This window comes from Babjeviella inositovora (assembly GCF_001661335.1).
Source record: "Babjeviella inositovora NRRL Y-12698 unplaced genomic scaffold BABINscaffold_8, whole genome shotgun sequence".
Classification (NCBI taxonomy): domain Eukaryota; kingdom Fungi; phylum Ascomycota; class Pichiomycetes; order Serinales; genus Babjeviella; species Babjeviella inositovora.
In genome coordinates this window covers 726983-747585 of record NW_017566845.1, presented here as the reverse complement: position 1 = coordinate 747585, position 20603 = coordinate 726983, and the positions used below count along the sequence as shown (strand labels likewise).

The window sequence follows — 20603 nt, the reverse complement described above, 5'->3', positions numbered from 1 at the left end:
CATTTACTCCCGAACTTAACAGCCCATCAACACAATGTCATTGATACTAGAGACGTTATTTGTATTTGGGCCTAAGTTAGGTTACCGCCCGATTTATAGAATTTACCTTGAACCACTCTTGCGTAGTCATTTCCGCCTCACGCTTGCCTTTTCCCTCCTGCTTTCGGCTGCAGGATTCATGCTGCAAAAAAAACGCAGGATTTACAATTTTGGAGGTCAGGTTCATCACTCCACTCCATCATCCCATGCCACCACCACACAGCCATTCATCTAACCAGGGCCCCACACGTGTGATCTACCTCGGAGGCCTTCCGTATGACTACACTGAGCAGCAGGTGCTGGAGATTGCGTCGTCAGTTGGGCCCGTGGTGCTGATCAAGTTGATCTTCGACAACAACACAGGCAAGTCCAAGGGCTACGCGTTTGTGGGATACAGCGAAGTAGCGATTGCCGAGTCGGCGGTGCGTAATCTCTCGAAAATGAAACTTGGAAACCGCAGCTTGAAGGTGGCCTTCGCTAACGAAGGGTCTTTGCTCGGAAACACTCCCCAGGGCAGACAAAACCAGTACCAGATTCGGGAGAATAAGTTGCCACCGTTGCCCTCAGGAACACACTTACCCGCCAATATGCTTCCAGCGGATGCCATCACCCAGACATTGGGCACGTACACGGCGCCACGTCTTGCGACATTGATGCGTGATGCGAAGCACATGGCACAGCAAAACCCCGCCATGATGGAAAAATTGTTACAGGAGAACCCCCAGCTAGGTTATGCGTTGGTCCAGGTCGGCCTATTGACCAACACGGTGTCGTCGGAGGTGGTGGCTGGCGTAGTTGCCGGGAGCGAACCGAAACCAGTGCCGAGCACCAGCGTGGATGAGTTGAGCCCCGAGCAGAAAGAGGCGATTACGGGGGTCTTGGCTTTGTCTGAAACCGAAATAGCAGCCATGGATCCGGAGTATCAGGGTGTAATCCGCGAGTTGAGACGGACCTACCAGGGGGTATTGTAAAGCAATAGACAATGTTGATATCGGAAGGAGAAGATTCTAGGGGATAATTATTTTAGCAATACATATTAAAGTTATACATTAACTAGGATGAGAGATGTTTATGGACCATATCGGGATAATTATATATTTCGATTATAACAGCATTGACTATGTGCTACAATCGCATTGTCATAGTTGCTTGGCAAAGGTACTGCCACAAACGTTTCCTGAAATCATGCTTACCTTCACACCTCCCCAACTCAAGACTTCACGACCCTAGACAATTCTAAGAACTCTGAGCGGGGAGCTAAAATCACACTCTATATGTCTAAATTATGGATTTTGCCTTAACCTCATTGTGCTAACCCCTAGAGGAACGACCCGGGGTGGTACGCCGTAGTTGCAAAGGTGTGCTTCGCAAACGCTGCTCTGTTACACTGTATAAACCTTGCATGCCACTCTACACCATAATCGAGAACTTCATAGGCCTCTTTGGGCCGAAAACCGTGCCATGGTACAGCCGTTTGTGCTTTTGCTTTCGATGATCGCTTCTTTACCACTTTACCGAACGTGTGGCGTATCCGCGTCCAGAACGTCTTCAATTTCGAATGTAGTGCATTCTTTGACTGTGGTATTCCCTGGCAATCCACCTTCATGGTGCTATTCTCTATCTCCAATATGATCTCTATATCTTCTTTGTCAGCCCGCGTACCCGTTGGGGATAACACCAACCGCCGAAAGGCGAGTTCTGCGGCAAGCTCATAGCGGAGCAGCTCTCGGACAATGTGGGTGGAAAAGGGCTCCCTGTACTCGTCATACGGCTGCTCCATTATGGAAAATATATAACAAGCCGTGGGAGAAACTGTTTTAGCTCGAATGATTAGGGACTGAAAGAATATGAATTCAAAGGGTTTGGTTGGTTGTGAGGTATTGCCCGATAAAAGAGCTAAAGCATAGAAATAGATAATATGGAATAGCTCCTAAGCCATCCCACAAAAATGTCTCCCGTCGTTTGGTCAAGATCTCATCAGAACTTAATTATATATTCATGCATACCTGTGAGCGCCAAGTACCTGCGAGTGCGCCTCCGAATTCTGACGGAAAAGCCACGGACCCGCGCCTTACCGCTGGAAATTGGAATCCCAATGTCTAGTGACAGGGGCGATGCACAAATATTGATGCACACATGTTTTGATACTCAGTTTTTTGGTCTATTTTACTACAAGGATCACACATCATTGGCTACACAGGTATAGCCTATATAGCTATATTTACAGCACACATAGCACATTCATTACACATCCATAGCACATAGCTTGCCCTAACCATACTGCGTCATGTCCCAATACACACGAGTACGTTATCACACCTCCTCTGATACACGAATACACCTACTTTAATGCACAAATACTGACATCTAGGTATCCCGTGAAGGCAATACCGCCGCAAGCTTACTAAGAGAAACGGATGACGGGTCCTTCCACGACCTGAGCGACGTTTTGTTTGACACCACCGAGCTCGAATTCGACTCAGATAGCACTGAAACCGCATATCACAACACTGGGGGGTTTGCCAATAACAATGGTATGCTCTACGCAAACTTAGCCTCAAACGTGGAACCTACCGTGGCTTCGAACACGGACTTGGTAGGCCTTTCTACCGAAAGCCCACGTATTGACTCCGAAACTCCTAGTGAAAGCCCCTCATTCTTATCTCCCTTACAATACGAAGTCCAGCACCACAACGGAATCCAAGCTCCAGACGAACACACGCCCCAGGAGGGCTCCAGCACCGATATGGGGGACGATACCGCCCAACCGTGGCACCGGCGTTTTCTCCACCGCTCGCACACCCTCATTAACCGCTACTTCCCGTACAGCCCGCTCTCCCAGGTGGCCGCAGGGGACCGCGGGGGCGCGTACGTAAACGTTGTGCGCGGTGCCGAATTCGATGGCGTGTTTGGCACCGCTGCCAGCACCGCTACACCGCCTAAACCGGCTGCCGCCGCGCACGTTCTCCCAACTTACGCCACCGCGATATCCGATCCCGCACCGTCGTACGCCTCGACCTTCGATCCCTATGCTGAAGATTCGCTCTTCATCGACGGGCTTCCGGTCGGAAACGTTGTCATCCTCGGCTGGAACTTGATCATCGTGTTGATGTTCCAGTACGTGGGCTTTATCATGACGTACCTCCTTCATACCAGCCACGCGTCAAAGTGTGGCGCGCAATTTGGATTGGGCTTGACGCTCCTCAACTGGGGTGTCCAGATGTGGCGCAAACCCGCCAATGGCGCCGCGATGCTGCCGCACGACCCACCGATCAAGCTACAGCCGAACGACCCCAGCAACTTTGATGTCGTAGGCGGTATTTCTGGCTCCGTAGACACCTACCATTCTGACTTGCCCACTGTCGCGACTGCAGCGGCCAAGAGCTCCGATGCCGGTTTCACCTCGCACATGCCATTCGTGTGGTTGGTGCTTGCAGCTGGAGTGGCCATCTGTCTCAAGGCCATGTACGACTATTACCAGGTCAAGCAGCTTGAATGGAAGATCTTTAATGGATTCAGCTTTGAAACGCTTGAGGAAGGGGTGTATGGGCGCCATCCCGAGGAGGAGGCGTTCGACTTGGAAGAGTTGCGCAACCGCAGAGAGGAGGTATAACGGGACCGTCAAGGGGTTAAACACGACCTGCTGTTACCCTTTTACATCTTGGAAGTGCTTCAGAAACGAGGCATAGGAAAGTTAGCGGCTGGAGCTCTATCCGGTCTGAACACGGAGATATGCATGACTGACAAAATGCAGTAGCACGACACGGATGCAATCGTATGGCCTAAGTCAATATGAGGTTATATCTAGTGCAAGCTATTTTTATTTACAAGAGCAGATATTCTACCGTAGTTTTCCTAAATGTGGATATACGGCTTGTGCCAAAATGTCCAAGCGTGATAATCGACACATTTTCGGTACTTGAAGGTGAGGCAGCCATGCTGATATCAACATCTCTGTAGTTAAAACCACCGATTATTTAGCACCAAGTACCAAAAAAGCTCTAGCTCATATAAGTAAACCCGCGAAAACATTCCACCGTAGTTCAGCCATCAGTCACAATATACCTACCCAGACGAGCCGAGTCCAAGTGGCGCCGCACACGCCTCACACCGCCTATTTCTATTCGACAAGAACACCCCTTCTCGCTCTTTCCATACACCCCTTTTCGCTCTTCCCATACACCTCTTCTCACTCTTTCCATACACCTCTTTAATAATCACGTTTCAAACCCCCATGCTGCTTCCCAAGATTCTTGCCATCGGACGTGTCTTCTTAGACACGCCCAAATATGCGGTTTTTAAAACCAAATTTGACATCAGCTTTTATACGCCCGTAAGCAAGGAGCTGTTGATGACAGACCTCAAGGCCCGTTTCCAGGACATTTCTGCCATCTGGGTGGCCCATGGCGGTCTTGTATGCACTACAGGCAACATTATCATGGATTCCTCGGTTATTTCGTGTTTTCCAGCGAGCCTCAGGGTCATTGCCTTGCTGTCTGTTGGTTTCGACCGCTACGACATTCCCCAGCTCCAGAAGCGCGGGGTGATTGTAACAAACACGCCAGCGATTGCGTCAGACCTGGTTGCCGATACCGCATTGTTGCTTGCACTCAACGCCTTTCGCCTTTACCCCATCTTTGAGCGTGCCGTGCGGGAGAGCGGCGACACGGTTATGTCGCGTATCAACGTCTCTGGCGATGCTTTCAGTAACGGATACCCTGAAAAGCCACGCGTCCCAGAGCCCTTCCAGTTGGGCGATTATGTGGGCGGAATGAACGTGTATACGCCCAAGGGCCGTACTGTCGGGATTGTGGGTCTTGGTGCCGTCGGTGCTGCTTTAGCTCGCAGATTAGATGCCATTGGGATGAAGATCCGCTATACCAAGAGAAGTAAGACCGATAAAATATTTCCCTTCCCATTGACCTTTCACGAGAGTTTTGAGGATATGGTCCCCCACTGCGACTTGCTTGCGTTCTGCTGTCCGCTCTCACCTGAAACGCGCCACATGTTGAACAATGAATCGTTAAAGTTATGCAAAAGAGGCGTCAGAGTTGTAAACGTGGGTAGAGGTGCTTGTATCAACGAAGATGATTTGGTCGAGGGGTTAGAGTCTGGCCAGGTGGGATATGCCGGGTTGGACGTGTATGAGTTTGAGCCGCGGATCCATCCAGGGTTACTCAGTCGGTGGAACGTGTGTTTGTTGCCCCACGTCGGAAATGCCACCGTGAACAACCGTATGATCAGCGCGATCAACTGTATGGAGAATATCGAGGATGTGATGAGTGGGGGACGTGGGCTTACCGTGGTGAAATAGGAGATGAAAGATTATAAATTAAGCAGACCAAGTATTGGGCTCTCACGGTTGGTCGAGAGGTGCTAGATTAAGATTGGTAAGATACTAGTAACTGAAATATAACTGCGTTAACGGAAAGGTTTCCGGTCGGCCTAGCGGAATAAGCCGCGAGTGGTATCTATACAACAGTGCTGACGTATAGCCAAGATGCAAATAAATAGAAAAATGTGGGGTAGCGAGAAGATCCGGCTTGGTAAGATTCCTGTAGTGAAGGTGCCAACTAGACAGACGTTGACGATCGCTATCTCCTTAACCCCCTGGTATCGTATCCGCCTCAGTATATAAGGCCACCGACTACCCCTTTCTTGTGTATATATTTACGGATGAAAAGTATTGTCTTTTAGCTAGCTAACAGTATCCACCATTACATACTAGATATACCACAATTCTAGCTGTAATACAAGGCAATGAGCCGCGGATTTCAAGTCTGATGTTTAGAAAGTAGGTAAATGTACTAGACGAGTCATTCAGTCATGCGGGTGTCGATAGGTACCCTCTTACCTCCAGTCGGACAATATAATCGTTTGAGTGATTAAGTCTTCAGGATTTCACGCACTAAACGTCATTGCCAATAACTGAGAATTATATAGTGCATGCGCCATTTTGCCGTAGGCTCCAATAGTACGGCTGTAATCTTCGGCACAGCCCAGATGCGAATTAGCAACCCCGGTAACACTCATAAAGCTTCTTTGAGCCTCCATAGCTCTTCAGAAATCTACCTATAGACAAGACTGCCATCAAAGCTCATCGTAATACCTTACTAATCTGATCCAATCATCCGGATTCTTTCTGCCAGCCACATATTCTCCAGACTCGCCAGTTTCTCGCTTCGTCTCTGGAACATGCACAACGAAGGCAACTTTTTCCCAAACAGGCGGAGTATCCGGCATCTTAATGCAACAATAGCATGGGAGAAGCTTCTTGTCGCTATGTGCCGGAAAAGGCTGTGCGCTTTCCCACCCCTCAAGGCTTAGCTGCTGAAAAGTGCTTTGCTGTCACGGTATTTTGAAAACGTTCGGCCTCCGCTACATCGCTTATAAGCCTGGGTCCTCGCTGCAGCCGGTCTTTCCTCTCGGTCATTCCCGTATTTAGATCTTCCTTATATCATGAAGTTATCCAATCCAGTGCTTTTATCCGTCGCCTTGGCGTTGCCTGCCAACACGGCCGCCACTCCAGGGGTGTTCAAGGTGGACTTCAACGTCCACAGAGGGTCGTCGGTCGACTCTGCCGAGCATGGGGCGTCTGCCCATTTTTCCAAGAGAGAAGTTAATGGAGTGGAAACGGTTCAGCTTGTCAATGAAAACTCCTTCTACTTGGCCAACTTGTCTCTTGGGTCTAACAGTCAGAAAGTAGGGGTTCTTATGGATACTGGTTCGTCCGATTTGTGGGTTACGGGTAGCGATAACTCGTTCTGCGAAACTGGCACTGCCAAGCGTGACTTGAGGAGAAAACGAGATGCAAGTGGGGACGCAAGTGAAGACTTCAATTGCGGCATTTACGGGACTTTTGACAAGTCCACGTCGACCTCTTTCAAGAGTAACAACACCGATTTTTTCACCCAGTATGGGGACTTCACATTTGCATCCGGTGTATGGGGCTACGATACGGTTTCCATTGGGTCCTTAACCGTTGAAAACATGTCTTTTGCGGTCGCTAACCAGTCCAACTCGACCATGGGAGTCCTTGGGATCGGGTTTGCCAGTTTGGAGACCACCTACTCCTCCGCCATGTCGGAAGAAGATCCGTACACGTACGAAAACTTTCCGATGAAGTTGAAGAGCGAGGGACTCATCGAGAAGAACATCTACTCGTTGTATCTTAATCAGCTGAGTGCCTCCTACGGGTCCGTGTTGTTTGGCGGTGTGGACCACTCCAAGTACATTGGTAGCTTGGTCACCGTGCCGGTCATTAACCCGTCCTCCGATTTACTTATGTCTCCATGGCAGACCCAAATCACGCTCGACTCTGTTTCTTACGAAGGCAAGACCCTTCTGTTTGATTCTACCATTGCGTTGTTGGACTCCGGAACCAGTTTATCACAGCTTCCATCGTCCATAGTCAGTGCTGCTGTCTCAACCTTGGGCTTGTCGTTTAGCAATGAAATCGGGGCCTACATTGCGAAATGCGATGCCTTTGACGACAAGAGCTTCACCTTCACCTTTGGTAATGCCAACATTACCGTCCCAGCCTCCAACTTTTTCGTTAGCTTGACCGACAGTAATGGTGATACCAGCAACACCTGCGCCTTCGGAATGGTCGAATCCGAGCAGACGGTGCTCGGTGACAGTTTTTTGAGAGCCGCCTACGTGGTGTACGACTTGGATGATCACGAGATTTCCTTGGCCAACGCCAACTTTGGCGAGTCTTCCAACGACGAGAATATTGTTGCGGTGGTTTCCACCATTCCAGACGCCAGCTCCGGTGCCTCTACTGGAACCTCCAACATTGGCTCAGCCACCAAAGCTGTCAGCGCTACCACCACCGGTAGATCCTCCTCTTCCTCCACCAAGGCCTCTTCGCTGAAGGACAGTGGTGCCGGCTGTATCGCCAACCCTGGGATGTTTGCCATTGTGGGGTCTGTCTTCGGCTCTGCTCTTTTACTGATCTTGTAGTTCTTCATGTTAGCTTGTTGCCGCTTTCAGCGTTTAATGTTTGGCATCGCTTTGTTTAGATGCTACAGCCCTGTATCTGTATTTTTTGATAATCGTTATATGCACCTGAGTAAGGCGTTAAGCAACGCATGTAGATAGACTCTAAGCTCACCATAACAGGCTACTAACCTGGCCCTGTTATCTAGACCCTTTCTACCAGCCACTGCATGTTTCATTTCCTCCGGAATCGCCAGTCCCCTACTGCGTCTCTGGAACGTGCGCAATGCAGATAATATTTTCCTAAACAGGCAGGGTGTCCGGCACCCTAACCCCAGCCGACGCCGATTCGAAACCTAACGCCGTACAAGCACAGGAAAGACAACATTTTGAATTATATGCCGGAAATTTTGTTCATCTGCCGCATCAACTCACGGCCTTTCTGTTGAAAAGTTCTTGGCATTCATGATTTCATAAAATCTTGGCAGTCACGGCATTAGCTGCTGGAAATGCTTGATCTCTACTTTGCTTATTAATCTGGGTCCTCGCTGTAACTGGTTTTTCCTGTAATTAGATCTTCCTTATACCATGAAATTATCTACTCCAGTGCTTTTATCCATCGCCTTGACGTTACCTGCCAACGCGGCCGCCACTCCAGGGGTGTTCAAGATGGACTTCAACATCCACAGAGGGTCGTCGGTTAACTCTGCTGAGCATGGGGCGTCAATACAGCTTTCCAAAAGAGAAGTTAACGGGCTGGTAACAATGAAACTTGTTAATGAAAACACCTTCTACTTGGCCAACTTGTCTGTTGGGTCCAATAGCCAGAACATGGGGGTTCTTGTGGATACTGGTTCATCCGATTTATGGGTTATTGGAAGCGACAATTCGTACTGCACCGGTGGCATTGCCAAACGTGATACAAGTGATGACGTTGATTGTAGTGTTTACGGGACTTTCGACAAGTCCACGTCGACCTCTTTCAAGAGTAACAACACTGTTTTTACCACTCTGTACACGGATGAAATGACAGCATCCGGTGAGTGGGGCTACGACACGGTTTCCATTGGGTCCTTAACTGTCGAAAACATGTCTATAGCGGTCGCTAACATGACTGACTCGTCCATGGGGGTTCTTGGAATCGGTTTACCCGGCATGGAGACCACCTACACCTCCATGTCGGAAGAGGATGCGCACATGTATGAAAACTTTCCGATGAAATTAAAGAGCGAGGGAATCATCATGAAGAACATCTACTCATTGTATCTCAACCAGGAGAGTGCCTCCTACGGGACCGTGTTGTTTGGTGGTGTGGATCACTCCAAGTACATTGATAGATTGATCACCGTGCCAATTATCAATTCTTACCCCGATTACCTGGACAATCCTGTGCTGATTCAAGTCGCCTATGACTCTATCTCTTTCGAAGGTAAGACCCTTCTGCACGCCTCTGATACGGCAATATTGGATTCCGGGTCCACCATTTCCTACCTTCCATCAGCTGTGGTTAATGCCGCTGTCTCTGCCATGGGCATGAGGTATCATAAGAATATCGGGGCCTACGCCGCCTCGTGCAATTCCTTTAAAGATAAAAGCTTCAACTTCACCTTTGATGGTGCCGACATCACCGTGCCAGCCTCCAACTTCTTGATCAACTTCGCAGGTATCCCCAGCAGCATCTGCGGCCTCGGGATGATGGAATCCGACCAGACGGTGTTTGGCGACAATTTCTTGAGAGCCGCCTACGTGGTGTACGACTTGGACGACTATGAAGTTTCCTTAGCCAACGCCAACTTTGGCGAGTCTTCCAACGACGAAGATGTTGTTGCGGTGGTTTCCACCATTCCAAACGCCCGCTTCGGTGCCTCTACCGGCACCTCCAACACTGCCACAACCACCAGAGCTGGTAGAGCCTCTACCAGTAGATCTTCCTCCACCAAATTCTCTTCCCTAAGGAACAGTGGAGCTGGTCATATCGCCTTCCCTGAGGTGCTTACAATTATGGGGTCGGTATTTTGTTCTGCTCTTTTGCTAATCTTATAAACCTTCATGCCTCCCATACTCCAACCTTTGCTTTTGTCACTTGTGATACTTAATACTCTTCCTCTTTCCTTGGATATCATCTCCCTGTGTTTGTACAATTTTTGATATTCAACCTTCCTCAGCCTAGTACTACAATATGGTGTCGCCTTGCTGGTGCTGCTCCCGGCCCTTGACTCTTGTATAAATCCTTCCTAAAGATGATTCTTAGATAACGGCACCCATTACCTACTAGATATACCATTATAAAAGTAAGCATTGGGTTAGGAATAGTATGGAAAGGATATTTTGAGAAATCCTTCATGGTTTATCCATTTCTTGCGATTGTACTTCCCTGCAAAGTCTCAACCCCACGTTTAACCATCCGTACACCAATGACTTGAAAGCTACTATTCCGAAACAGCAAAGGAAATTCACCAAATGCAAACAGAAGAGCACAGGCCTAGAATTACCTCCTAGCGTTTTCATCAAAGATACCCAACAGGACCCTTGGCAATCGTACTAATAGAGATGCTCTTACACGCGAGATTTAACGGATGGACACGGTTGTGTCCAAACTCTGCATCACACCTATGTCATATAATCAATTTATTGCACTCTAGACCGGGAAACCAGAGCGCATGCTCAGCTCTGGAGTTATATATACACACCCAGTCTTTCATTTCTGGTAATTTACATCTTCACTTCTTTTCGTCATTTTCAGGTAACCCCAATTCGTTCCAGGGCGCTCTATCCATCAACTGGTTATTCATGCGACATTCAAGGTAGTCCTTCGCTAAAAGACGGCAGTTGTGCGAGTTGTCATTTTTAACCAACTTCATACACTTGAGGTACTTTTTCATCGCCGCGGTGCACTCGCCGTCGTGGTCAAGCGGGAAGGAGCCACGCTCAGGCGGGGTCGGAGTCCAGGACTTTGCTATCGGAGTTAATACTGATCATAGTCACTAATTCAGGCAGCAGAACATACGTGGAGCAGACATGTTTGGTAGCGACAAGGAGGAGTGGGTTGAGATGAGACTCGTATGCGCTTTTAGTCTTAGTGTGCCAAAATGCAGGCCAGAAAACCGGTTCAAGACGAGCAAATTAATCAGTGCAGGATCGTATGATGGAATAATTAATTAGTTATGGTGTCGAAATCCTATAACAGCTACTTGAGGATGCATTCGTGGTTGTAAATGATGGATTAGGAATAGCTGGAAATAAATGTTAATATAATACTCCTTGCTTTTTTTTTTGCAAAATTCTGACTCAAATAGCTTCTCCACGGTAAACCCTGGATCAACTATGCGAAAACGGAAGCTCCAGTCATCTCTCGTATAAAATATATACTGTTCCACCGACTACCAACTTTCCCAGTCCAGATACCCAACTCTTGCCCCAATAGTACGTACTACATGATCGCCGACAAACCTCTGACGCATTCAGGAAATTACTATACAATTAACCTTACCCAATGCCATATCATGCCTTATTCGAGCTCGCGGCGCTCGCTCTCACTTACCGAACCAGCGCCAAATGGCTAATATACAGGAGTCTGCGCTCAGTTGTAGACCTCAGTCTTCTCCAACGCACCCAACCGACTTTCCAAAACCGCAACACGGCTCTCTAAGCTGCGCGCGTACGTCAAAAACTCGTACTCGCGCTCAGTCAAGCCCTGCGCGGTGGGTCTGAAGCGCGTCTCGGACTGCGCGGCCGCGGGCACCGTGTGCATGTACGCGGCGGGCGCGCTGCCGGCCAATTTGTTGATGGATGGCAACGCGGGAGAGATCTTCCACTGGCCCGTTTCGTAGCCCTTCTTGGCGTCGCGCGCCTTCCACGCGGCCAAGTTTCCGCCATTCGCAACGCTGTTTGGCGGACGGAACTGCTTCGGCGAGTCCGACTCGTCGAGCGCACAGCCCGTCTGCGAGTTGTTGTGCCGCACGAGCGCATCACAACGTGCGAACTTTCGCGCGCACTTTGCGCACTCATACGGCTTCTCGCCGGTGTGCAACTTCTCGTGACGCTTGAGATCGTGCAACCGGCGGAACTTTGACGAGCACACCGAGCATGTGTGGGGTCTCTCCTGGGTGTGGATAAGCTCGTGCGACACCAAGTTGTGTTTGCGGGTAAACGAGTGGCTACAAACCTTGCAGACAAACTTCTTGTCGTCGCCTGGGACCGTTGCCTCGGGAGTCTGGCCTAATCCGGCGGTCTCGCCTGGCGTCTCAAGCGTCTCTGTTTGTGTCTCGGCAAAGGCCTCGTGCTTTGGAATGGAAGGATCGATGAGATCGTCTCTGGAACTTGTAGCTGTTTCCGCCATCTTTTCTGGGAAGGACATTGTTGCGTTATATATTGGCGGTGGTGTGTCTTTGAATGTGTGTTGAAGAAAAGTAAACAGGCCTGTGGAGGTGCTGCTTGCTTCGCCACGTTTTAAGCGGATTCGAAAATTCTCACGGCCACTGGCGGCGGCTGTGGCACGGAGAATTGTGTGATGTCACGTGCGATATAGACACGAGTAGCTAGTGTCAAGGCCTGCTGTTCCGACAACGCCACATGCATAAAGCCGCAACTTACGAGGCGTACAGCTGCATGCTGCACGTGCGTAGATTCCTACATCGATAGCGTTTATGGGGTGAGCGGATTAAAAAATAGATATACCCCAATTACGAAGGGGTATGGACACACTCCAAATGTAATTATAAAAGGATATGAATGTTTATCTATTTTCAATTTACGGCAAAGGTATCTAGACGAGCACGGCCTAAACATATAACCCTCTGTTACGTGGAAGGCACCCGCTGCAACCCATTCGCTACTCATAGTCAGGCACACCAGTGTTGGTAATATCACGATACAACGGCAATACCTCAACTTCCGCCGGATCCAACGGACCTTTAAACACCTCCTCATCGCTGCTACACCAATGGTTAGCTCTCCTCTTCTTCATCACCACCGGGGTGGAAATCATAAACGTCGCATCATCAAGATTCCCAGTGGGAGCAGAAGCACCGCTGTTCCGCCTTAAAAACTTGCGGAGAAGTAGAGGGGTTGTTGACTGCGGAACAAAAACCGTCACTTCGAGGTCGTACATTACCTGGATTGTGCACGAATGGAAAGTAGGGCATAAGTGTTGCATTCCAATCGTGCTCCCCTGTAGGTATATATTATGGCGAGCACGCAGCTTCAGAGCAGCAATCTCATTGTAACCCGGGGGGCTGTCCAGTAAAAAGTCCAACTGCTCGTTTTTATCCTTTAGTAGCGGGTATTTATGCACAATCACCTTGCCTTCCCTGTCCTGGCTCATAAGCGTGCCTGAACTTCCGATAGTCTTGCCACACTGCGCGGTCAAGTAAACGGTTTGCCTCAAAACCAACGATACAATCGTATCAAGGCTTTTAATACCCGTCCCACTGAGCGTAAAGTCTAGCTCTATTGGTATAACAGCACTGCGGTTGTCCACAGAAATCGGGTCGGGGATCTTACATTCCATCACCAACGAGTCATATGTGTACGTGCGGAGCGAAACATTGTTGAATTTCTTTCGTACCACGGGGCAGTCGCTTTTCCCCTCAAACTCGGAATTGCTCACGGGGTAGCTGAGATCACAAATGTCGTAGTACTGTTGCGGGTTGATCTTGGTAAACCGGGTTGATCGTAAGGATGGGGATATGGCCCCGTGGAAGGAAGATACCATCATGTCTTTTCTCCCGACAAACAAAATCTTGTCAGCTACCCCTTCGCCGCGGCCGTACACCACCGCCTTGACGAAATACGTCACAGCAAACTTTGACTCAAATTCGTTCCCGTTCTGGAAAATGCGGCTATCGTATATCAGTTTGTCCGCGTTGAATTTTAGCCCACAGTTTATGGGGTTTCCGAAGGAAGGGGGAAGACGATCGTGGAGTAATTCGTTGTGCCTCCCTGTTTCAGCGTTGGGGCAGAAGTGCAATCTATCAGGGAGCTTGAAAGCGAAGTTCAGGATGATTTCCTCATCCGTCACAAGCGGGTCTTCATCGGCCATCAAGTTTTCTATGTAGAGGAATCTATAACAGCCTGTATCGCTGGCATTTTTCTCCCTCGGGGGCAAGAGGTTGTCCCGGATGACTTTGCTGATGCAGATCCCTTCTAGGGTGAGTTCTATTTTAGAAACTGTCTCTGGGAATGGCTTTTTCTTGGAAAGCTGAATCAGAAAGTTGCCCTTGACCAGTCTCAAGGGGCCAATTAACAGTCTCCTATCGCGAACAACCAGGAGTTTGGTTTCAAAGTACGGGCTTGATTGGTAGTAGCGGAAGCCTAGGTGTGCGTCTGGCATTGAGATTGGCTAGAACGGGCTATCAGGGATAACGTATGATGGGCTACTTTGAATATTAGACTAATGTGTGGTGTCCTGTTGAACGAAAGCACAGAGCTCCGAGAGGGTGCACTGTTTGTTTGCTTTGTAATCCCTTAGTCACACACCTCCTAACAAGATCGGTTGATGTTTATGCAGGCTGAGGCGTATGACTCGCGCCGTCCTGCGTATCCGGGGAATTACACTGAGAACAAAGCCCCTGCCCCCTTGAGCTACATAGCTTTCATGGTTAGAGTCTTTAGTCTTGATTAGATTTCAAGATAACGTTTTACGCCTGTCAGTTTTTCTGGCATCATAAACAGCCCACCTTTTTCAATCGCCAATGTTATTTGCATGCCGCTTCCCTCCCGGATCATGCGCAGGCTAGTGTCTTATTCGTGTGCGCATACCGGAGCCGATACTTCGCTATTCTGCTAGACATAATCACGGGTTACAAAGACGGCCCATAAACCATATAGTGCTTGTATTATCATAACTTACTGTCGTGGACTAAACCCTCATATAGCTGTTATGCGGTTGGGGCTGACACACTTTCATACCTGCAGCTTGTTCCACATACATACCCATACACGATCGTGGGTGGGATACACGCTGATGCTTATACCAGACGAATGCACGACTGCTTCAATAGGACTAGGAAATCACCAGACAATTCGCAGATGCTTGATCGGTGGTTATCAATAAATCGCTCTGTTGGTCGTTCATAGGCTCCATTCATTGGGAGCTTGGGCTAAATCGACGCCCAGGCTTATGTAAAACAGTTCCACGGCGGATCGCAAACACTTACTGGGCTCTACATCCTATTTGGGAAAACATGGAACAGACACTAAAGCTTACGACTCCAAGAACACAAAATCGAGTAATACAACTAAGGCAAAACTGAGAGACAGGCAAAAACTGAGAAATAACACGCATGTGTTCTCACACAAGGCTAGAACAGGGAGCTCAAAGGATGAAAACCCCTGGGTGACGTCTAAGAAAGCTTCACGTGTATTAAGATGCGGCATTGTAATGTAGTAGGAAAGGACTGCGAAGGTTATGTACAGATGTAGTTCATGGCATGTCGTCGGGGAGGAATATCATTCTTGTGGAGTCGTCGTTTTGGTTGAACGGAGAGATGCCGGGAATAGTCAGCATCTCGTCTGGGGCACCAGTTGTGGGGGATAAGCATGCCTAGGAGTAATATTACCTCGTCTGGATTGTGATCCATGACATATGAGTCAAGACATAATTGGACAAAAAGAGCATGAAAAAAAAAAAAAGTAAAATAGGGACCGCACACACACACATAAAGAGAAACAAAGGCCACAAAAAGTCACTAAAACGGAAGAAAAAGGCTAAAGGGAAAGGGTATTGAAATGAGGCATAGGGAATTGAAGGAAGGGTGATAATCAAGAAATGGTTGAGGGGGTTACGGAAAAGGACAACTTACCGCGAAAGAACTGAAGAATAAAAGGACAAAGACTCAGGCTAATCAATCTATGTGTTAACATCCATTTGATGGCAGCAGCATGGCCCTGGGCCATTACATTGTTAGTCATGGCCCGTTCCGTAGTCGTTAATCCCACAGTCAAACCACGGATGGTTCAAGGCGTCAGCAGCGGTGATACGTTCCCGTGGATCGAACGTTAACAACTTTCGCACAAGGTCCAAAAAATACCACCAGAACTGGAAGTTCTCAAAGTCGATGCGGTGCTCGTTGTGCCGGAAGTTCTCATAGAGCAGCTGACGAGGGTCTAACTCAAGATTAACGCGCGACGAGATCATTTGCTCGAGTGTGGCAAGCGCGGCCACATACTTGATAGACTTCTTTTTGGTTTCAGGCTTTGGGTACCTGAGGTACGAGCGCGGGGCATTGTGCACATCCGTATAGGGTGCGGCCTCGGGGGTCTCGAAAAAGCCCATGATCTCGACACTAGCGGCCGCACCGTTGCGCTCGTGAGCCTTGCGGCAGCGTCGGACGAGCCTGGCCAGCAACAGCTCGCCCAAGATCTTCTCCATCATCGCCAAGTGCTCCATGTTCTCGTGGGTGCGGAACAAGGCCTCACCCGTGAGAAGCTCGCATAGGATGCAGCCGATCAGCCAGAGGTCGCAGGCAAAGGACCAGCCGATGCCCAAGACGATCTCAGGTGCGCGGTAGTGGCGCGTGGACACGATGGTAGAGTGGTACTCGTCGTCGAAGATGGCCAGACCAAAGTCGATGATCTGGATGAGCGGGTCCTTCAAGACCTTGGTGGTGATGGGCTTCTTGCCCTGGATGGTGCGTTTAGTATACTCATCGTTGTACAAGAGGATGTTCTCCGGCTTCAAGTCGGTGTGAACCAAGTTCAAATCGTGGAGAAACGTGACGGAGCGGAGCAACTGCTTAGCGATGGCCTGGATGTGCGAGCCGGGGAACGGCTCAAACGCGTTGGAGTCGAGGAAGTCGTAGAGCGAGATGCGGAGAAGGTTGGTTACGAGACAGATGTGGCCGCGGTAGTCGAAGCATTCGCGGAGATGGATGCAGTGGTTGTCATTGCCGTCGTCCATGGCCTTGAGCGTGGAGAGCACTCGGAGCTCGATCTTGGAGGCCTCGCGGTACTTGGGGATATTCTTGATAATCTTGATGGCCACCATCTGGTTGAGCGAGCGGTCCCACGCGGATACAACCTTCCCAAACGTGCCCTGACCCAATAGCTTCTTGATGACGTAGCGCAGGTTTGCAAATGGCTCCCCCGGCGTGATGATGTAGTGGCCGTCTTTGTCGTCGCACGGCGGCTGGTTCAGCGCGTATGGCACGAGTGTAGGCCGGACCTCGCCAAGCTTGATCTTGTGATCCACCGATGGCGGCCGCAGATACTGGATGCTCACATGCGGCAATTGCGGCAACGAGTTGGTACGCTGTTTTTTCGGTGCGAGCTGGTAGTTGTACGAATGCGATTGGTGGTTGAGGTTGAGCAGGTCCAACGTGATGGCGTCGTGTGTCTGGTTAAACTGCTGCGTGTAAAAGCTGGGTCTGTCGACCGATGTGCTGTGGCCCATGTCATAATCCTCGATTACCTCGCCATTTGCAGCTGGGGAGTAGGCTATGCCGTCCGGTGAGTCTTCCGGATCTTCTGAGTGCACCACGATAACCTCATGGTCCGAAAACGGGTTCTTTGTAAGCACACCGTCGTGTGTCGGCCCGTAATGGTCGCTGAACCCTCTCGGTCTCTTTCTGGTGGGCTGGATCAATGACATGGTAATAGCTCTTTTGTTTGGGGAGTGGGTTGGAGTCAAAGAATATTAGTTGGGAAACGTTCTAAGGGTAAAGCGCAGCGGCCAGCGGCTAATGCGATTTTGGGTACTGGCTAGGCGATAGAAGATCGTCTGAAGTAAGAGAGGACGCTTAGAGATAGTAAGTGGATAAATAGGTGGGTTGAGTCGACGGTAAGAAGTTAGAAGTTGTTATTTGGACCATGGATATGTATCACTTGGTCCAATTTGATGGTTGGTTGGCGGTAAATTGTTTGGCTGAGCTTAATTACGAGACACACAGTCTGTGTTGTTTAGTAAACACAGCTGCATGGCGAGGGGCAATTAATTGCCTGCGTGAAGCATGCGCAGCGCGGCTAATGCGCACGGATCGCGTGTCGCCGCCGACGTACATGTGACCCCGAGCAACTATCAGACACAGATGATAAGCGGAGATTACGTCAGCACCGAAAACAGGACAACACGGCAGTGTCCCGATAATACAATGTGTGCCTCTATGGCCCAGACATGACCGTTTAGAACGAGGCAGCCCCAAATCCAAATTCCGAGCACTTTTTCGGCCCGCAGCTCACTCCCAGAATTACCGTTTGGCCATGACTGGCTTCTTACCCTCTGTTTCAGACTTCTACCTTTCTGAAACTTACTAGATCAGGTGATTACCCTCCTGAAGTTTAGCGAAGCATGCGATTTAATTTCTGTCGCCCTCTTGGTTACCAACCTTGCTGGGAGCGTAGAAAGAAATTTGACGGAGGTGTGGGCTGGCCACGTTTTGGCGGGCTGCATACCCTACCGAGAATCCGTCGATCTTAGGCCGGTCAGGGAGCGGCAGAGTAGTGAGAGGTCACTACAGACCCCCAAATGACCCGTGATACTGTTTAGATGCTATTTAAACCCCTTTTAGATGTCCCTGGTCTGTATAAGTCTGATAGTTTTCTGTAAACATAACTGCATCTCTAGCCTGGTACGGTGGATGGAGGGGGCACAAAGCTGATCGGTTGGAAACTGGGAGTTTACTGAGGGTGCAAACCTTTGGCATATTTCTTTTGAATTTCACCAGTCAGTTTATTTCTTTTTTGGCTGAATCAAAATGCATGCACCCTCGTAACCTTACCGGTGAAAGCGGTATCTCGCAGGACTATTCACACGGTGAATCTAGTTGAAATTTCGCCTATTCGTCAAGAGACCGAAACCCCTCCATTTATGGTGAGCCTTTATATCTCGGTTCAGCTATCTTGAGCTGGCCCCATGACAATGCAACGTCTTTCTACACCGTGCACTTTGGATAGCACTGATTGGCATCCCGGTAAAAACTAACCAGTGTCAGAAAGCTGGTATCTCTATAGGTCAGCGGTATAGCGCCTATGGCACGGAGTACGTATTGGTGGTCAATGGCGCAGCCTGTACTTGAATTGTTCGCTCGCAGAAGGAGTCAGCTGTCAAGTAGGTCTAATGGCTCGCATAATACTAATGCACGGAAGATTTTATTTGTGGCCTGCATGCAGTATGACGCATCGTTTGTGAACGTTTATTGTCAATCGCTTCGCTTGAGTTGACCTTAGAGGTACAGAGTTTTAGATTTAGTCGCTGCTTATTTGTTTAGTTGGAAAGGTTCAGGGCTGACTTTATTCTAGATCTCTTTAGAAAATCCTTTTTGTTATTGCCTGGGTTTGACCACTTTTCAACAAGTCCAAACGATACAAGTCTAAACGATACAAGTCTAAACGATACAAGTCCAAACAATCCAAATCCAAACAATCCAAATCCAAATAATACAAAACCGAACGACACCAAGCAAATCACGTCCTAAAGATTGTGGGAATAATCTTTGAAAACCACCTAACAACTTCACGCCCATTCACACCCCTCGCGGCTGTTACCTTACGAGGAGCTAATTACTTGCTCTCTGCGTACCAAGCCAGCCTTGAGCCCGAAAATAAATTGCAAAAAATGGCAAAACAATTCCGAGCAAAACGGACCTATACCTTGGGCATCCCGCCAGAAATTATTGTACCAGTCATTCTTCTCTTTACCCAAGTCCTCTCCTCCCTTATTGTGATACAGGTTATAATCCTCTTCCACATACGCAATGTCATTGTGAGGATCATCAAATGGGTCCAAGCGGGGTCGTTGCATGTGTTGCGGCTCCCTTTAGTTATTTTACTTGTCTTAATTTGGTTCGCGTATATGATTTCCAGTGGCATTGAAGGAATCATGCGCAAGTCTGAGACCCAAAGCGTCGATCAGCCGCTTGAGTTTGGGATAGTCATGAATTTGTTTTGGAGCCAGCATCCGATCAGCCATTCGAGGGGTTTGGTTCAGTTGAGGGTTCCTAGGAATTTTGTTGTTATAGATTCCTTAATCGATGTATCAGAAATGAAATCAGAAGTGGAACCACCGTTGGTGGATGGTGTTAAAAATGTCCCACCCGCAGCAATTAGCCCAGTTGAAACCGCAGCTTCTAAATGGAAAATAAAGGGCAAGTTTGGAAAAAACCGGAATCTGAGGCATTCAGATTCTCTGCAGCCTCCCGAGATCCAGCAGCATGGAGAAACCCCTGCCGATCAAAGCTCACACCGTCGCTTCTCCTTCATCAAGCATTGGCACGAATCACTGAGGAGATCTCATCGACACACATCCGCTGGGAACCCGAGCGTCCCCGCTGCTAATTCCAGTACAGCCAAAACTTTCGATAGCGACCCTCAAATAGGACAGGTGGATGTAGATGGAGAGAGGGACTCTTTCATGAATTCACTCCGACTTTCGGGAACATCTTTGGATGGTAAAGAGGTTACACCGGAAAACAGTGCCAGGTCAAAGCACGAATTGCGTCTTGTAAAACAGAGAAAGCACAGTATGGTGAATGGGAATAGTGCCAAGGCTTTTGTTAAGGTAGCTGGAGGAAACAGTTCTGAATCCATGGTGGAAGTGTTGAGTGCCGTCAGGGGAGCTGCTAAATTTCAAAACTTTGGGAACCAGGGCTAACCGGGGATTTCTGATCGCTAAAAGGATCTTGGTATAG

At 48.9% G+C, this 20603-nt stretch overlaps 11 protein-coding genes across 11 annotated transcripts; 6 read left to right on the top strand and 5 right to left on the bottom strand.

Moving 5' to 3' along the window:
• Positions 1-245: 245 nt before the first annotated feature.
• BABINDRAFT_38206 (uncharacterized protein) lies at positions 246-1010 on the top strand (the record flags this gene model as incomplete). The annotated part of the gene is made up of 1 exon (XM_019131860.1): positions 246-1010. The coding sequence occupies one exon, from the start codon at positions 246-248 to the stop codon at positions 1008-1010; it is 765 nt and encodes a 254-aa protein (XP_018984583.1).
• A 91-nt stretch (positions 1011-1101) lies between these two features.
• On the bottom strand, positions 1102-2007 carry BABINDRAFT_162289 (uncharacterized protein). Its single transcript, XM_019129271.1, has one exon. It carries the CDS (start codon positions 1817-1819, stop codon positions 1358-1360), a length of 462 nt encoding a protein of 153 aa, XP_018984582.1. The 5' UTR covers positions 1820-2007; the 3' UTR covers positions 1102-1357.
• Positions 2008-2275: 268 nt separating this feature from the next.
• BABINDRAFT_162288 (uncharacterized protein) lies at positions 2276-4060 on the top strand. The gene is made up of 2 exons (XM_019129270.1): positions 2276-2344; positions 2411-4060. The coding sequence occupies exons 1-2, from the start codon at positions 2327-2329 to the stop codon at positions 3650-3652; spliced, it is 1260 nt and encodes a 419-aa protein (XP_018984581.1). The 5' UTR covers positions 2276-2326; the 3' UTR covers positions 3653-4060.
• Positions 4061-4273: 213 nt separating this feature from the next.
• Positions 4274-5353, top strand: BABINDRAFT_167774 (D-mandelate dehydrogenase-like dehydrogenase; the record flags this gene model as incomplete). The annotated part of the gene is made up of 1 exon (XM_019130536.1): positions 4274-5353. One exon carries the CDS (start codon positions 4274-4276, stop codon positions 5351-5353), a length of 1080 nt encoding a protein of 359 aa, XP_018984580.1.
• Positions 5354-6132: 779 nt separating this feature from the next.
• On the top strand, positions 6133-8053 carry BABINDRAFT_162286 (pepsin-like aspartic protease). Its single transcript, XM_019129269.1, has one exon. It carries the CDS (start codon positions 6499-6501, stop codon positions 8002-8004), a length of 1506 nt encoding a protein of 501 aa, XP_018984579.1. The 5' UTR covers positions 6133-6498; the 3' UTR covers positions 8005-8053.
• Positions 8054-8603: 550 nt separating this feature from the next.
• Positions 8604-10238, top strand: BABINDRAFT_162285 (pepsin-like aspartic protease). Its single transcript, XM_019129268.1, has one exon. The coding sequence runs from the start codon at positions 8650-8652 to the stop codon at positions 10021-10023; it is 1374 nt and encodes a 457-aa protein (XP_018984578.1). The 5' UTR covers positions 8604-8649; the 3' UTR covers positions 10024-10238.
• Positions 10239-10477: 239 nt separating this feature from the next.
• Positions 10478-11070, bottom strand: COX19 (Cox19p). Its single transcript, XM_019132422.1, has 2 exons — positions 10988-11070; positions 10478-10936 (listed from the first exon to the last, which is right to left on the bottom strand). Exons 1-2 carry the CDS (start codon positions 10998-11000, stop codon positions 10701-10703), a joined length of 249 nt encoding a protein of 82 aa, XP_018984577.1. The 5' UTR covers positions 11001-11070; the 3' UTR covers positions 10478-10700.
• Positions 11071-11151: 81 nt separating this feature from the next.
• OFI1 (Ofi1p) lies at positions 11152-12539 on the bottom strand. Its single transcript, XM_019129267.1, has one exon. It carries the CDS (start codon positions 12335-12337, stop codon positions 11561-11563), a length of 777 nt encoding a protein of 258 aa, XP_018984576.1. The 5' UTR covers positions 12338-12539; the 3' UTR covers positions 11152-11560.
• Positions 12540-12708: 169 nt separating this feature from the next.
• Positions 12709-14418, bottom strand: BABINDRAFT_162282 (uncharacterized protein). The gene has a single exon (XM_019129266.1). It carries the CDS (start codon positions 14309-14311, stop codon positions 12812-12814), a length of 1500 nt encoding a protein of 499 aa, XP_018984575.1. The 5' UTR covers positions 14312-14418; the 3' UTR covers positions 12709-12811.
• Positions 14419-15883: 1465 nt separating this feature from the next.
• KNS1 (serine/threonine protein kinase) lies at positions 15884-17569 on the bottom strand (the record flags this gene model as incomplete). Its single annotated transcript, XM_019132861.1, has 1 exon — positions 15884-17569. One exon carries the CDS (start codon positions 17567-17569, stop codon positions 15884-15886), a length of 1686 nt encoding a protein of 561 aa, XP_018984574.1.
• Positions 17570-19531: 1962 nt separating this feature from the next.
• Positions 19532-20566, top strand: BABINDRAFT_167768 (uncharacterized protein; the record flags this gene model as incomplete). The annotated part of the gene is made up of 1 exon (XM_019130535.1): positions 19532-20566. The coding sequence occupies one exon, from the start codon at positions 19532-19534 to the stop codon at positions 20564-20566; it is 1035 nt and encodes a 344-aa protein (XP_018984573.1).
• Positions 20567-20603: the final 37 nt, after the last annotated feature.